Raw genomic sequence first — 18,513 nt, forward strand, 5'->3', positions numbered from 1 at the left:
GGTCTCCAGACTTGAGTGTTATGGATACATTCTTATGGGGTACACTGAAAAATGAAGTTTATGGTCAGAGGGAATATCAAAATATTGAGGACCTTCAACACAGCATTGTTAGAGAATTCGGAAGATTGAGAAGGGAAATTAATCGTGCAGTGAATAATATTCGAAGAAGCGCACAGTTGTGTTATCATGAACAAGGCCAGCATTTTGAGCATTTGCTGTGATTTACTTTTGTCTTTACATTTTAGTTAATTATTATTTGTTCAAAGTTCTATTTTCATTGAAAAGGACACAATGTCTAATTTACCTCATACACACCTCATTTATCAAATTTTGATTGTTGATTCTGTCTCCGTATTTTTTCATTGGCTTTTCAAACGAACCAAACTCGGTGAGATTTTGATGTGGTCGTCGTCTGTCGGGATACAAGTTTAAATACATTTCCGATGTCGTAACACTGTTTCTATCGTATATGTAATAAATTTGTATCATATATCTTTTTTCTTCATTCGTGAAAGCCATTTTTCGCCAAAAATGCAATGACTTGTACAATAACAAAATGTCATTGACTGTAACAAATTGAAAGTCAAATTTAGAAACATGAAAATCAAAGCCGATTATGATAAGAATTATTTTTTTCAATATCTTCAATTTTTCGAAAAAGAATGATAGCTTATGATATGTCATTGAAAAGGTAAAATCTGGTTTTATTGAAAACAGAAAGAATCCAATGTAACGCCCATAAGAAAAAATAAAGTTGATGATATTGGCTGGAAGACGAAACATCGGATAGCAAATCTGAAAACTCCATTATGTAGCAGGGAAAAAGTGGCAATGTGGAAGTGTAATTTATTTTCAAATCCTTCCGAAATTTCTGTTTTTTCCAGATATCTCCGGATATACTCGGAATTTCAGAACTTTCTCAAGGGCATATTGTTAAACAGGTAAATGCGCAACTTTGCCACAATTTAACTATTTTCATTTCTCTCATAGTTTCCAAGATCCCAATGGTGAGGATCGAATTATAACACCCTATATACGCTTGGATGATAATTTTGAGTTCTGTCGTGTAATACTGTATCTTCGAATGAGATAGCCTTCTTTGTTGAGAGCATGTTCAGCTACAGCTGATTTGTCGGTTTGTCGTAGGCAACAATTTCTCTGGTGTTCAGAGGGACGGGTACCTACACTTCTTTTCGTGGCTCCAATGTAGACCGACCCGCAGCTACAAGGAATCCAGTGTACCCCGGGTGTTGCTGATTTCCAAAAGTAGAAGTAACAAATAAAAAACATATCACTTGCTGAAGGTTCTCTGGGGGTCCTTAACTGACCTGAGACTTTGTATCAGACAGAGTCAGGAATAAAAACCTGCAGACCACGGTAAAAAAAAACCTGGAAAATGGCTTTTACACAGTTATCTCCGGCTGTGAAAGTTTACATTCTATGGTTAACGTGAATTACATTTTGATTATTGCGACTTTCATTCAGTGTTATATTTTACTGTGCATTTGATTTTCATATACAAAAAGTAAATCACAATCTATCCTCAGGGAGTTTTATTGTACTTCACAATGTGATGCCTGAAGTCAGTCACCGGGATCCGGAATAGTAGTTTAAGAGTTATCAATGCGAGTCAAATTGTGATTCACTAATGTGATCAAAAACATGAGACAGTTTTGTGTTAACTAGGTAATGACCTTAGTAGTCGATACTGTTGGAAGATAGCTCGCGTTCAGCCTGTTCCCAAAAAGGGAAAGAAAAATCTTACAAATAACTATAGACCAGTCGCTTTGCTTTCAGTGACATCAAAAATCATGGAGAAAGCCGTAAACCACCATATCCTTAAATATTTGGAAGGCTTTAGCATCTTGAGCGATCATCAATATGACTTTCAAGAACAAAGATCAACAGGGGACCTTCTATCGTATGTCACTCATATTTGAAATAACGCAATCGAGAAACATGGAGAGTCAAGAGCTGTCGCGCTTGATATTTCTAAGGCCTTTGACCGTGTGTGGCATGATGGTTTGCAGGCCAAACTTCGATGTTATGGCTTATCGGATCATTTCTATGTATGGCTTTTCAGCTTCCAGAAAGAACGTTCCCAACAAGTGGCCGTCGATGGATATCTCTCAAATATTGTCACCATCAACGCTGGTGTTCCCCAAGGATCCATATTGCCTCCAAAAACGAAGAATCCATATATCCAAGATGGTGGATAGTGCAAGTGGTATTAAAGAGTTCCCAGATAAAAAGTAGATAAAATGTTCGAATGCTGTAAAACAAAACAAGTGTCAACAATGATGTGTTAAATGTGGGAAAGCATACCATAGAAGTTGTCTAGAGAGAAAAAAAGTTCAAATAATAGATGAAACATGAATTGTTGTTGTGAAATGTCAGGCAAGTCAACGATAAAAGACTATATTGTAATAGATGAAAAGCTTACTGAAACCCATGAGAGTAACAAACATAAGAATGGTTGAAAAAAGAAAATGAGTTGCTCATGAAAATATAAAATTTTTCTTAAAAATAAATTGATATTGGAGAAAAGTCAATAATCTCACGGAGCGGAACAAAAAACCTATAACAAATACAAGTATAAATTCCCAAGAAGCCAAAAAAACTATTGAAACAAAAAAATGGTTCTCTACGGAAGAATAAAAACCAGAAAAATGCTAGCCAACAAAAACCTTCTGTTTAGACAGGCATGAATAATACCGAGGGGTCGTTCAAAGAAAATATAATAAACAAAGAGTCATCTGAATCGCTGGAAACTAATATAAAATTGAAAGAGGAGAATAAGATAAAATCAAAGTTGCTAACACTGACTCAGTGTTTTGATATTTACAAAACAATAAATGACTATACACTTATAACTGTTGTATAGACAACATACTTACAAGTTATGCAGGAACTTATGAGGCAAAAGTTATAGGCATTCACATTTCTGATCACAAAGCTCAAATATTAACGTGGGAAAAGGAAAATAAAAAGATACATTATTATACTTTTAATAGAATTTTCTCTAAAGATAAGATAATCGAATTTAGTAACAAACTCAATAAATCAACTGGATGAAGTATATTATTTAGATAGATCAGAGGTTGATCAACAATTGAATATTTTTATGAACAACTAGTACTATGTTGCTGTATCGCTGCTGTTCCAATGTTTTGACTGAATCAGAATCAACGAACTTAGGCGTGCGCAGCGTTATAGAACAGTGCTTTCAAAAAATTGTTCTACAGCGCCATCTAGTGGCGAGTTACAGAAAAATTGATAGCCTAAAAACCTCTATGAAAAATTACTTATACATGTCAAGTTTCATCACGATCGGTTGAGCGATGTCGAAGTTTATCACTTACCAACCAACCAACAAACATCCATTTTTATATATTAGATTTCATGATATTATTTAATGAAAGCTTTCCGATTTTCTGTTACTACTAGGAATGAAAATATTAAATATTTCAACAATAATGAAATTGTTGAATGGAAACGCACTTCGGACGCCATGTTAATTTTATATGTAAAAAATAAAGTAAGTCGGTAACAATATAATAAGGTCAAAAATGAATATGATAATCGCCTGAGAAAATTTAAAGAAGATGAATATTTCAACAGAATAAAGACTTTTAATAATAAAAATAAATGTATGTGGACAATATGCTCGCAATTAACAGGAAGAGAAAAAAAAATCGAATGTCAACTACAAGGGGATCCAGAAAAAATTGTAAATGACTATAACAAATACTTGATCAAAATTGTTCCAGAATTAATATCAAACCTCCCAAATATTCCTTTCGAATATTCAATAAAATATAATTTTGAGTCAATGTTAGCAAAGCCAATATATCTTCAAGAGGTAATAGAACTATATAAAGTTAAAAATAAACACTTTAGTGAGTATGATGAAATTCCCACTGATGAAAAGAAGTATACTGAGCATAAGTGGAATTATATCATATATCATAAATAACTTCATGGCGTCTTCCCTTCAAGACTGAAACTATTCCTAGTGAAAGTTATTTATAAAAGGGGGATTGTGAACTTATGGAAAACCATCGACCTATAAATATTCTAACAAGTTTTGCAAAATTATTTGAGCTAGCTATGTGTAATAACATTACAAATTTTCTATATAAATGTAATATAATTAGCAATAACCAACACGGATACTTACAAGAGAGATTAACAAACAGTGCAATATTTCAATTTACTCAAAATATAACAAACTTAATGGAAAGAAAATATTTAGCGCTTGGCATGTTCTTAGATCTGGCAAAGGCATTTGACTGCTTGCGTCACGAGATACTTATAAAAAAACTAGAACTATATGGTATAAGAGGAAACTCACTGAAATGGATTGAATCTTAGCTAACATATTGCCAACAAATAGTAACTATTAACAAACATGGTCGAACATACAGTGAAAGTAGGAATACCCCAAGGAAGCATTGCGGGTCCCTTGTTATTTATTATCTACATAAACGATTTATGTTATCATTCAAACACACATAATTCAATTAAAGTCTTTGCTGATGACACTAATTTATTAATAGGCTGTGAAACATATCTTGAAGTAGTGAAAACAGGTATGGAAATGTTTAATTCCAATAAATTCGGTACTTCTCGTTACCCACAACGGATTCAATATCCCCCGGAGCGTAGGGCAACAACGGTGTCTCGTCAATACCGTAAGAGTAACGTAGATGGTAATATAGCACTCTTAGCACTTTCGAGACGACAGCACACTTGTCTCATTTTGGATTCCAGGACATCGACTGCAGATGCACATCTTCACCAGCATCAGGAGGTTGCATATCTTAATGAGGATCTAGAAGAATTGGGGTAAAAGTAACAGGTTCAATTCAATGCTACAAAAATCCAGGCGTCGGTTTTCTCCAAAAAGATAAATATCTCCGAACCGGATATAATAATTTCAAGACAGACAATTCACCGATCCAGAAACTGTACACACCTCGGCAACTTTTGATGCTTTATAAATCTCAGATTAGACTTTCTTCGGAGTATTGTTCTTATGTATGGAGTTCCGTCCCTAAGCATACCCTGAAGCTGCTGGATTCCATCCAGAAAAGAGCCATCCGCCTGATTGGAGACGCGAACATCACTTGTCACCTTGACAGTCTGAAACATCGAAGAAAAATTGGGGATTTGTCTCTCTACTATAGATACTTTCACTGGAACTGTTCAAGTAACTTGGCACATTTGATTCTACCAAGAGCAGTACATATCAGAAATATGCGACAGATTTTGGCTGCTCATCGTTTTGAGGTTCAACTCAGTACACTTCATTTTTCAAGAACTCTTTCATTTGGAGAACTGCGTTTATGTGGAATAAACTTCCTGAGAACGTTTTCCCAAATGCATTTAACGATTTTCCTGTAGTGCTTGTGTTTTGTCCTGAAAAAAGATGTCAAAAAATAATAATAACTTCTAACAATCTTGTGCCGTGTACTAGTTTGTACAGGTCCCCTGTTGAATGTATGTATTATTCTTCTGGGGACGAACTTTCTTCATCCCTTTGTTACTTTTCCTGCTGCTTGCATAGCCCTATTTAGTTCAGGTGTCCTCTCAATGGATACAGTCCAGTGAGTAGTTCTGCAAACGGTCTGAGTCTCATATAAGATGTGGCATAGCTTGTACATTATATTCAGCAAAAAAAAATGTTTTTTTGTCCAAAAAAATTTTTCGAAAATTACCGTGCAATTTGTTTTTTAATTATTGTTTCATGCACCGGCTAAGGAAAGATAAATGTATTTCGCTTCAACATATAATCCTCATTACAATAACTCTTCTTTTTCTTTTTCTTATTCTTTTTCACTGTCTTTGGCTTTAATTCTTTTATAATTATTTCGTTCGTATTAAATGACATAGTTAATGGGTAAGAAAATAAGTGATTGGTGACTTCCAAATATAGAAGTAACAAATAAAAAACATATCACTTGAATTAGAATACTGAAGAGATCAGTTACCTTACGAAAATATGAACTGGCACTTTTTGGAAAATCAATAATTTTATACAAAAGCTAAAAAATTATTACCCGCTGAATGGCGATAATAACTACTATATGAAACGAATATTCAACTGATATTTCAGAATCAAGGCACACACCTTTTATTTTGAGCTTCCAATTCATTTATGAAAGCGATTTCTTTCAACTTTTCCTCTTCATCATGAGCTTTTTTAACAATGCCCTTTATGTGTCTTCTTCTGTTCAGTGCCGCTCTTTGTAACCTAAAACAACAAATTTCATGTCTACAATCCAATACACTTCTTGGAAATTATACTAATAATTGACTGACTGTCTAATATATGAAATTCTCGTGTCACAGTGTTAATTGCCACACCGATTTTCATGAAATTTTTTATGCATATTCGGTAGGTCTGAGAATAGGTTTCAATCTATTTCACATAACCCTAAGTGATAAGGGTGCTCCACCCCAATTTTTTTTAAATTTTTTGGACAGAACTTTTTGTTCTTATTGTTTCATGACGTGGCATTAAAAAATACATAAAACACTCAATTTTTACGCTATATCATCAACTCCTATTTTTGATAGCCATTTTAGTAATGAAAATGAAATCATTTTTAACCCTGATCAATTCCCGCCGTGTGTCGGAGTAGGAAAGAGCTCGGAGTAGGAAAGAAAAGGAAGCCAGTGTTTCTCACACAATGAGTCTTCTCTCACTCCCGACACAGTTTTTGGCCACTATTATTGTTTATACATAGAGAGTAGATTCAGTTTGCGATGCCACCAAAGCTGTGAATTATCCAACAGAGTTTTTGAACTCATTGGATTTGCCAAACATGCCACCGCATAATTTACAAGGTTGGATCGATCCGTAACTTGATTCCACCACAGCTGTGCAACCACACGCGATCAGTCAATTAAAACATATTTAAAAACGTTGTCGATGCCGGCATTTTAAATAGCAAGTGTGTGTGTGTATATATATATTTACCTCAATTCCATTCTCTTTCGCTTTTCTTCGATCAATTGCAACTTAGCAGCCTTAACATCTTCCACTCTGGCAAGTAATGTCTGCAGCTTTTGAGTTTTTTCATACTGTAGATCTTGTCGTCTTTGCTGTGCTCTTGCCTGTTTGGCTTGATATTTCCTGACAGTTTCTGTAAGGCTACTTTTTCTAGCTGGATTGGATAGTTTCTGGTGGAGCTTCAAAGCTCTACCTGGATGTCTAGCATTCAGGGCTTCTAAGGCAGCTAAAGTATCAATTCTTTCACTCCATGACATCTCTACAAAATGAACCCTTTCATAAATGCCCATAAATGTTCGGCCAGAATGACTGATATTGAGAATCACTGGTTATATTGCTCTAATGCTTACACTTGTTTGTCACCCTAAATACACCTCATTCAACCACCACACCACCACTTTTAGCTTTTTTATAAAGTGTCTTTTTTTAATATCTTTCTGGGAATAAACAATAAGTATTGCAAGTGTTTGTCAATTTTAAATGTATATACAGATCTCAAGGACTTTTGTGTAAGCAAAGGGCAAAACATATTCATTTTTGAAATATTCAGTGCAAACAACTTTAACCACTTCCCTATAATCATTATTATTGAAATTATTGCAACATATAAAAAACTGTGAACGACAAAAGCACAAACCTGCCAGCATTGGTTCATATCTCGCCTCTAATGACATCTCATCATCATCGACATTCGTTATTGTGCCATCTCCATCTTCATCATTATCCCCCTGCAGCTCATCTCCATCAGTTTCTGTACCATCAGTTTCTGTATCTATTTCAATCTCCAACCCTTGCAAATGCTCAATCTCCTTAGTAAGTCTGTCTTCTTCCTCCGATAGTTGTTTTGCTTTCATCCTGTGCTCTGCTTCGGTAGCCATTTCATCCTGCATGTCTTTCAGTTTCATTTCATCGTCCGTTTCAGAATCAACATCTGACATTTTTTTTATATCCTCTTGAAACCTCTCGCGGTCTGAGGACCGCTTGATTTGAAGGTTGGTTTTGTTTTTTTCTTGGATGGAGTTCTTGTTAACAGTGATTTTAGACATGGTCGTGTTGGACCTTCGTAGTACGACCTTATGGTCTGAGACATTTTTCAATGACTTCAAGTTGTTCAAATTCTCTTTAACACTTTTTTCAATAGATTTTGGGGGTTTGGTAGAGTCAATAGAGGTCTCAGGTAGAAGTGCTAGAGCTGGTAAACTGGCTGTAGCACTAACCTATAAATTTCAAAATGAAATTAATGCCTTTTTTTAATTAAAAACTATAAGTACAGAAACTTAAGGAAGTTCATTCTTAAAAATGAATAACTTTCTATTTCTATTAAACTTTGGGAATTATTTCATATACACATGAATAACAATCCCTGTGATTTTCAAAAAATTCAACCACATCGTTTTCGAGATACTACCAGTTTGATGTTTGAGATATCAACACATATTTAAAGAATTTGAAAAAACTAAACAAATACATTCTTTAAAAAAATTAATTGTAATAAATGACGATATTTATAATTATTACAGTATGGTAAGAAATACTGACCTGATGAAATCTAGTTGCCCAAGATAAAGCAGTATCAGATCTCCTGGGCTTGCTATTGTTTTTGAACCTCGACCTGCACTTAACTGTCAACCAACCATCAGCAGGTTCACTTCTAACATTATCATTGTTCAGTGTCTCTGATGAACTAGCAATGCTATTACTAGAATTTGTTACATTTGCTGACCTATCTTGATTGACTAAAGTCTCCACGGAGCTCGCATATTCGTTTAGGGATAAGGACTTTGTTAAATGTTCTTTAGTTACAGTAGTCTTACTCTTTGTTAACATTGGAGATTTCAGATTTGGTGTATGTTGAATGGACTTTGTTTTTGGTAAAATTCTATTACGAGAGCTGAAAGTACTCATAGGAGCTGTACTCTTCATGTCACTGACTGTTTTACTCCTAGCAAGGATATTTTTCTCGGGAACATTTCTACCTGTAGAAGGATTCCTGCTTGAAAAGGTTTTAATGGGTTTAATATTAGCACTACTTCGATTTGTTATTGATGCTGGCTTCAATTCTACTTTCGGTCTTGGAGTAACAATCTTAGCTGAGGAACTTTTTGTTAAAGCAGTGGCATATGCAGGACGTGCCATTGTAACAGGCCTGCTGGTTTTAATGTCTACTTTCATGGTATTTTTAGGTAAAACTGCTGTAGCTCTTTTCTCGTTTTCCTCAGTCTGACATTCCTGATTCACTTTAACTATATTGGACCTTCTAACCGGTAATTTTGGAAAGTCATCATCTGTGCATGTACTTTTCTCTGCACTCTGTACTCCTAGTTTTCTCAACACATCATAAGTTCTCTGATCCTCACTGGGTGAATCAATATTCTTTAGTGTGGGAGTTACTACCGGTGTGTTTTTAGTTTCCAAATCGAGTTGTAGGCTTTGTTTGACTGTACCTGGTACAGTATTCATTTCAGTATTTATTGTATTAACAGTGGCAGGTTTTTTGTTATCTAATGATGTAATATTGGTTGATGACACGTCTTCCTTCATATTCAGTTTGTCGGTACTAATTTTCTTAACATTCACATTTGATTTGGATGTTTCAACAGGCTTAACTTTTGGCTGAGAAGTTTTATCAGATTTAATACTGAGTTTAAAACTTGATTTTGGTAACATCTTAGATTTATGATCAGTACTTTTTGGATCATCAACTTTCTTCTTGTGAGATTCAAATTTTTTTGATGATTTAGAAGTACTGGCACTGTTTTCAATTAATTTAGATTTGGAATCCACTTCATTACCGGTTTTTGATGAATGAGCATCGATTTCTAACTTCTCCATGTTGATTTTATTTGGTAATACAGTCTCAGTTTGTTTAGATTCCTCTGCAGCCAGTTCACAAACAGTTTTTTTATCTGGTATCTGAGTTTTTATATTTTCAAGAATATCTTCATTAAAGACAATAGTCTGATTCATAGGACTGGTATTTGGTATTGCCATAGTTGAAATCTCATTACTTATTTGTTTACATGCTCCTTTACCATTCTCTGAATCCACTTCATTTTTTAATTCAGGCATTACTTCAGCATTAGCATCAATGACCTCATGTTCTAAGTCACCAACTCTATTTGAATCTTCTTGTGCATTGAGCAGTGGAGATGTTTCCAAAGTTTTTCCCTCAAATATTGGTTGATCTATGCAAGGTAGAGGACTGGTAGGGCATGAATTGGACGGTTTAGATTTTGAGTGCAAAATTCTTGGGCTCATTTTTCCAGACACATTGGGGCTATTTCTACCAGAACCAAGATTGGGACTTGATTTTCCAGAACGAGTAGATTTGGCCAGGTTTGTTTTGCAAATATCCCATGCGACAGAGGTAGGTCTTTGTAAGGCGGGAGTATTTTCATAATCCCATTTAAGGCGAAACCAGTCTGCTAGAGCACCAAAATCTCTCAGGTAATTTTCAAGGACTAAAAGAACTTCTTGGCATTCTGTGAGACTTTCATGTGTTTCAACAGTATTATATATCTCAGCAATCTACAAACAAATTTAATTGATTTGTAAAGTAAACAGAGACCTCGAACTGAAAATATTGAGATCAATACATCATCTAGAAATTGAAAGGATGCGGATAACAGGCAGTAACAATACTTACAGATCTCTGCAGGTTACCAAAAAGAAGAGCCCAATACCTAGCCCTCAATTCTGATCTCTTGTCTCGTCCAGTAGAAGCCGATCTTACTCGAGCCCCAGTTCTTCCACGAATTAAAGCAGTTTTGGTGGCTGGAGGAGATTCTAAAATCCTAGGAGGACAGGGAGGCTTTCGAGAGACCTTAGCTAAAAGCGAAGTTATTTAGTATAAGCAGATATATTTACTGTACGAACGTATCTCACTTCTGAAAGTTTCTTTTTCTGCAGATATATTGAATGCCAGTAAGTTCCTTGCCTCACGACCTTGTTCTTGCACTAATAGCTTAACTTGCTCCATTTCCGGGATAAACAGTATGTTTCAGGTGATAACCTTCAGTTTCCTTTTTCATTTAAGTGTTAAATTTCCGTAAAAAGATTATTCAAAAGTTTGTTTTTGTCCCTTCAAGAAAACATTGACACTTGTCAGTTGACAATGTCTATAATAGTTGTCAAGTTGTCAAAAATATTTAAGGGCTTCATTGCCTCAAGATCGCGCTGCAAAACTGAAGGGATAATAAACTTTGGATTAAAATAACTTCAAAACGTTTCGTTCCGTAATCAGATTGGTTATTACTTTCTCAGTCGTATGAACGTCTAACGTTTATCAAATAGAATGAAATAGAATAGACAAAATTCAGTACATACATGAAAATTTCTTATTATTTTTAAGGTATATAACCTTACAGAATCTGAATAATAAACAAAGCTGAAACAAAAGAGAAACTGCCTACGTGTAATAAAGGGCAAACTGATAGGTTCACCCTGAAAAGTTACTGCGTAATATAAACCACTGAAGAGTCCAATTAATCATTAACGTGTATCCATACATTTTACCTACAAATTGAAACAACCTATTGAAAAAATTAAGTATTTATACTTAGCTCCCTTTAGTGATCGACGTTTCGGAAAACAACCTTTTTCCGTTTTGTAAACCTGAAATTCACTATAAAACTTTCATCTCAAATTGTGAATGTTACACGCGATAATCTACATGAACACTCTTATACTGGATGCCTTCTAAGAACTCAGCCAAAGTTCCTATATCCGCTTCAAATCTCTCTTTTTAGTAATGGGAACCACGTACGATTCACTTCCACAGAGCTAGTTGAATTACACTTGTAACCTGCTAAAAAAAAATATTGCAGATTCTTTGAATTTTCTGATTTTTCCATGAGTTTATTTGATGATAATAATGTTTGTGATCACCAGTTGACAAAAAGACGAATTTTCAATTTCAGTGATAAGTTCATCGATAGATATGATATATTCATCTATTGGTCCAGTCGACTTGAATTTCAGTGAATTCTCTCTTAAATTTTTGGCACTCCTACGCCTCCGGATTCTCATTCATATTAATTTTGACTTGAATCTAAATAAACCACTTCCATAACCAACCACGTAAGAAGTTTCATTGTTAATTTCATCTTCAAATATAAATACCACATTATAGGTCAATCCAATAAAGTTATATAGAACAATTCAGAAGTGGTAATGAACTGGATTCACAAGCTCTTGATTTATTTAATTTTGTCCTCGAAGAAAAATCATTCTAGATAACAAGCCGAACGAAAGCAATTCATGCCTAACAAAAGCTGAGCCTGGGCATTGACCTCAAAATAAAAATCCCTTTTTCTTACCTACAACTCTTCTTGAAAAAAATTAAATATGCTGAAGATATCTACAGCGGTGTATAGAATAACACAGATCTCTTCAAAAAACGGTAATCTCGTTCGAAGAGAATCATCTTTCTTTTCAAACAACGGCATTATTTTTTTCGAACATCGCAACGTTGCGTTATTTTTCTTCTGTTGCCTATATGTGTAGTGAAACGACTTTGAGTGCTTCGTGTGTCTTCTTTATGGGAATCCCACCCACATTATTGATATAAAAATGAAGATGAAGCTCGATTTTAAAAGTTTTAATGCATCATAAAAAGGTCCGGCGCCATCATATTGATGATATTTTATAGAAATAAGTAAGAAATATTTTGTAGTAGCCATGCATAAATATTTTAAAATTTGTTCTCCCTATAGAGCGCATTTTGTTCAAACGATACATTTGAGGAAATGGAAGAAATGATAATCTCATTTAATGTTCATCAAATCTATTAAATATAATTCAACATTAAGTACATATGTATATTATTATCTCGGGAATTTCTATAACAGGCAAACAACTTAACTACTTCATGAATATAACTTCTGAAGATTAACAATAATGGCAGTCTATCTACAACATTTGATCTGTACTGTGCAGAGAAGATATGTACTATTTTGAAATCATACCTATTTTATTTTCAATTTCTACTTTGAATTCAAAATTTCAACTTCAAAATCGAACGAAAGCAACAAATTTATTTCAGTGAAATATTTGACGCTAATAAGCACAGGAAAACCATAAAAATTTAACTAAAAGTTGTTGACTAATGTATAATATCTTTGTATGAGTGTTGTAGCTCATTCAATATTATTTCATCTCGATCAATTCGAAAACAGCGTTAACGATCCACGGTCTATAATTTTGGAATTGATGAAAGAAGAACGTATACTGGGTGCTCATTTTTCAATGCGATTGTATTAGTATATCTTAAACGATACTCGTATAGGAGCTCTAAGGTCAAACAAATGGAGTAAAAGCTCCCTATTTCAGGAACATTATCAATCAAACTAATCTAAAATAACAGGATTGGTTCTAGAGATACTCAGATAAAAATTGAAACATTCGATTCTGTTGTTTGTTTATATTTCTGTTATTTTTGTGGATATAAACAATATTTCTGAGATTTAATTGCAAATCAATCACACATTCTCTTTGTTTTGATATCATTAGATGTGAATTGTGAAATTAAACGTTTCGTATTCACTGAGCCATTCACAATAAGAAATTTTTGACTACGGACCTGGATAGTTCATTATGATTTTCGTGACTATTTTTCATTTTGAATGACTTTCAAAAAATGCCACCCAAGAAAGGTTTTTGGTTGATTGTACTATCATAACGGTTTGATTGGGTTGACTAAAGTTACGATTGAATGATTTTCAAAATCAAATGATGAGGGTACGAGAGTATTTTGTTCATCAATTAATTAATAAGAATAAATAATACTCGGAGGACTCGAACAAAACTTCTAAAATCTTGTTCTGAACCATAAAAAATAGAATACTTATCCAAACATATTTTTCAATAATCTGTGTAATGAAAGAAAAGAAATTAATTATTTCAATAACTTTTTCGAAAATACTTTCTCCACACCAGAACAAAAATACTGTTGTCTTAACCATTTCCTGAAGTGTTTGCCAGAGGTTCAAAATTCCATTTATCAAAATTCAATAATTGTTTCAAATATCCAGCTGTCTGCCGTGTATTTCGCCGTTGTAGAGTTCAAATTCCTGATAATATTTTGTCGCTTAATTGAGAAATTGCTTTCTCAAGCAATTTCTCCCTATTCAATTGTAGTTAGATTCAGGGTGGTCCCAGAAATATCCGGCCTGACCTAGAGCTGAAGACTAACGAGGTCTTACCTTTTAACGTGTGATTCCTAACACGGGTTGAATGATAGCAAGTGAAAATCGATCTTTCAGCCTGAGGATTGAACCAGCGACCAACACGACCGTCGAAAGTACACACAATCTATAAAGCATATGTTTCAAGTTTGAAGATGCGCCGTTGTATAGTATTTGTTTGGCAGCCATCAAAAGCGAACGTTTTCGGTGAATTTGTGAAAATGGGGAAAATTGGTCATAGTTATGTGGTACAATACTTCAATTTGAAAGGCCTTAGCCCAACCAATATAAAAGCTGAACTGAATTCTACTTTGGGTGAGTCTGTTCCTTCGTTTACAACAGTAAAGAATTGGATTCTACTCTGGGTAAGTCTGCTCCTTCGTTTACAACAGTAAAATATTGGGTAGCAAAGTTTAAACGAGGACGTATGAGCTGCCAAGACGAGCATCGCAGTGGTCGACCAAATGAGGTGACGACTCCAGAAACGGTGAAGAAAATCCACAAAATGGTACTGAATGATCGTCGACTGAAAGTGCGCGAGCTAGCAGACTTAGTGGGCATTCCAAAAAGTGCGGAACATATCGTATATTATCTGAAAATTTGGACATGAGAAAGCTGTGTGCAAGATGCATGGGTGCCGCGTTTGCTCACACTCGAGCAAAAACAGTGTCGTGAAGTGTTTAACGAAGTTTCGCAGCAACAAAGCAGAATTCTTGTGTCGTTTCACAACCATGGATGAAACATATATGGGATCATCACTTTACACCGGAGACAAAAGAACAATCAAAACAGTGGACTCAAAAGGGAGAACTGGCTCCAAAGAAGGCGAAGACCGTTTCATTTGCAGGGAAGGTCATGGCATAGGATTTTTTGAATGCGCATGGTAATTTTCATCGACAATCTTAAAAAAGGTGAAAATATCAACAGCGAGTATTATGCGAACTTTTCATTAAAGAAAGTAAACAAAAACGGCCGCATTTGGCTAGGAAAAAAGTGTTGTTTCATTTAGACAACGTACCAGCTCATAAATCTATTATCGCAATGAGCAGAATTGCTACCTCATGCACCCTATCCGCCAGAATCAGGCCCCTCGAATTATTCAGTTGATGATTTCGAGGTGCAAGACAGTTCTTATTATAAAAACGGTATCGAACTTATTGAAGGTCGCTGAAAAAAGTGTATGGAGCTGCAAGGAGAATATGTTGAAAAATGAATACATTTTTTTCCAAAATTTTTGTGTTTTCTTTGTTGGGCCGGGTACTTCTAGGACCACCCACATCAGAATGTTGTAAAAAACAAAAATTTGGCTTATTTGTACATTACCGAATATTGATTGAAGGTGAGGTCTTGTTCTTCATTTATAATCGTAGTTGAGTTATTTAGTATGATGGAATACACAACAGAAAAAAGACATTAACGAAACAAAGATATGAAGTAGCCGATAAACTTGCCAGAGAAGCTGTAGAACATCCAGCATGTAATATTAGTATGAAAGCATTGTCGATAGATCTCAAATCCTATTTCCATTGCAAAATTATAGAAGTGTGGAATCACCACTGGTCTCAAAAACCTTCCAAACTTAAGGAAATCAAGGCTACATTATATCCTTGGAACAACAAAGCAACAAACCGCTTCCATCAAGTCATAATTACCAGATTACGACTGGGCCACACTCGCCTTACGCATGAACATCTAATGATGAAAGAACCGCCACCAAATGGCGGTTTTTTCCTTAGTTAGCTCTTTCCAAATTAGCAATTTATTCTTTGTACTATCACTTTATACATGGTGGTATTTTATCTATACATTTTTAGAACTTTTTTTATATTTACATTCATACATTTTTGGAACTTTTTTATATCTACATTTTTTTTATATTAACATTGTATTTCTGCAAGATGCAAAGATGCAAGATGCAAATCTTCGGACAATAAAGTATATTTTGATTTGATTTGTTTTGATTCGAAAATGTTTCGCGTGTGAAGTGCTTGTGACTGTTAAGCATGTTCTGGTAGAGTGCCCGCTCTTCACAGTTGAGAGACTGAACAATAAAATTCCCTCCAAACTGAGTGAAATTTTCCAAAATACCAATACCAACAATATTATTGAATTTCTTGAAGAATGTAACCTTTTATTTAAACTGTAATGTAAACAACTGCATGTTTTAGATATATTTTATATGTTTGCCGCTAATAGCTACGGCTGATGCGGTTTTTTCTAAATAAAAAAAATATTTTTCGAAAGAAGACAACCAAATATTTTTTTTTCGACCTTCATCTACAAGATTTATCTCAACCATCTTCATGGTTGAGTGAATTAATAAGTACCTATTGAAAGAAACGAATCTGATTGTGAAATTTATGTTCTAACTCAATTTCTTCACGCGGATCCAGGGATGATATCAAAATAATATGATGATATATCGAGGAGTGCTGCCAATAAAAATCTCAAAAAATACGGATACTACAAGTATATGAATACGAAACTTTCACTGCCAAAGTGTAACACTTGATATGCTTCACAATATCCGGCATAGATTTCAGAACAAAATCTGTAATTATTATTGTATACTCAACATATAACGTTTTAATAAATATACAAATAATTGAACTGGTTATTAATTTTCCAGAAATAGTCTTATGTAATTGCAGAGTTGGATTTGGAAGTCTGGAGGCCCTGGGACAACGATGGAGTGAAGGCCCCTTATTTTTTTTATAAAAGTTAAATTTTCAACTTCCCGCTAAGAAAATTACAAATTTTTAAAAAAGGGGAAGCGAGCGAAAATTGATGCGTTCAATGGATAGTGGCGTTTAAAAAATTCCATTCAAGTGATTCTGTCAAATAATTTTTGAAATTTTGAGTTTGAAGAAGCGAGAAGTTTTAAGAAAGACCTGCAGGGTTAACCTTTTTTCTCGTTTTTTTACTTAGTTCATTCCTGTTCAACTCATGGGTACAAATTACACATTAAAAAAAGTGTTGCCACTGAAATGCTCGATCAAATTAACAATTGATAGTAAATGGAAAAAAATGTTTTGGGAGGAAACACGTAAAAGTTGCTGACCCGTCAAAATTTGGATATTTTTGTTATTTTTAGTGTGGGGCTCCTCTCCTATGGAGGCCCCGGGGCACTAGCCCCACACGCTCTCTCCTAAATCCGACCCTTTACTTCGATAATTTCAAACCTAAGGACTACAGTTCTTAATGCCGTTTTCGAGTTGATTGTCAAAGTGAAATTCAACAAGTAGGGTATTGTGAGAAATGTAATTACGAGTATATCCTTTCTCGAAAAAGGCAACATTCGACCCATTGAACATTCGACAACATCGAAGATTTGAGGGTTGACAGTGGTTAAAAGTAACAAGGATGAGAATATGCGTAAAATCATTCCACTTTGATAGTGAAACTTTTTTGTTGAATTTCACTAAAGACTGAAAACTGAATTAACTAAAAACATAGGAGAATCAACAACATGATGCCAGCGGTGTTAAAGTATGTGTTCACAGCAATGGCATTAAAGGAACATATTTCTCGGATGGCCTGAAGTGGATTTGAGCGCAGAGAGCATCTGCTTCAGCTTTAGTATACCCATTCCTGAAAAACAATGAATTTACTGGAATTATTTTCCTCAATGTTTGAAAGTAATCGAACAGTTGAATACAAAACTAAATACCAATCCAAGGTTCAGTAAATGTAAACAAAAACACGCGAAAGTATTTTTTTCAACAGGGCCGTAATGAGAAAAAAATATTGTATTTAAATTAAGAATTTCTAAAATATAAATTTGCAATTCCTCAATTCCAACGAAAATTGATAAAATATATTAAAAATACTATACAAGGATTCGCAAAAGTACATGTACAAGGTGTTAATTTGAAAACTTTTCACCCTAAATATCTTCCTTCCAGTAAACAATATGAGGAGTCGAAAAAACAAGGTCAATTTTGTTATCAAGAGGGACACTTCCAAGGACTATTTGTAGCCTTCGTGGTTCAACGCCCTAGGAGGAGTAGATGTTACCCTTAGAATTTTAAATGGGTAGGGGGTCAAGTGGCACATAATTTTGATTGGCGTTCAATTCTGCTTCCAATGGTACCCTGACATATTATTTTTTGATGAGCATTTTCCAAAAAGTAGCGTTCTAAACTAACAGAAGTAATTACATATTAGTAGGTACGTCTATACTGAGAAGCATGGTTTGACCAGAACTATTAAGAATATTAGGTGGTACTGTTTCAACCCCTTAATCGGGGTTACATTAGTCATTAACTCCAATTAATTTACATCAAAAAGTAGTCTAACAGTAAAACGTAG

General features: G+C 34.5%; 2 protein-coding genes across 2 annotated transcripts in view; both read right to left on the minus strand.

Moving 5' to 3' along the window:
- ssp3 (short spindle 3) overlaps positions 1–11,129 on the minus strand; it is a 29,220-nt gene extending 18,091 nt beyond the window's left edge. The window contains exons 1-6 of the mRNA XM_074183436.1: positions 10,904–11,129; positions 10,665–10,846; positions 8,558–10,546; positions 7,656–8,235; positions 6,986–7,277; positions 6,134–6,256 (exon numbers count right to left, since the gene is read on the minus strand). Of these exons, the coding sequence (XP_074039537.1) occupies positions 6,134–6,256; positions 6,986–7,277; positions 7,656–8,235; positions 8,558–10,546; positions 10,665–10,846; positions 10,904–10,997 (3,260 nt within the window). The 5' untranslated portion in view covers positions 10,998–11,129. The remainder of the gene's footprint in view (positions 1–6,133; positions 6,257–6,985; positions 7,278–7,655; positions 8,236–8,557; positions 10,547–10,664; positions 10,847–10,903) is intronic.
- A 1,669-nt stretch (positions 11,130–12,798) lies between these two features.
- The window catches only part of LOC111505208 (phospholipase A2 isozymes PA3A/PA3B/PA5), a 63,661-nt gene continuing 57,946 nt past the window's right edge, over positions 12,799–18,513 (minus strand). Inside the window, exon 6 of the mRNA XM_074183450.1 lies at positions 12,799–17,793. Within this exon, the coding sequence (XP_074039551.1) occupies positions 17,700–17,793 (94 nt within the window). The 3' untranslated portion in view covers positions 12,799–17,699. The remainder of the gene's footprint in view (positions 17,794–18,513) is intronic.

The sequence above is a fragment of the Leptinotarsa decemlineata genome, unplaced genomic scaffold, assembly GCF_025532065.1.
Source record: "Leptinotarsa decemlineata unplaced genomic scaffold, Ldec_3_MD MMD2_tig00026340_RagTag_RagTag, whole genome shotgun sequence".
In the NCBI taxonomy this organism is placed as follows: Eukaryota; Metazoa; Arthropoda; class Insecta; order Coleoptera; family Chrysomelidae; genus Leptinotarsa; species Leptinotarsa decemlineata.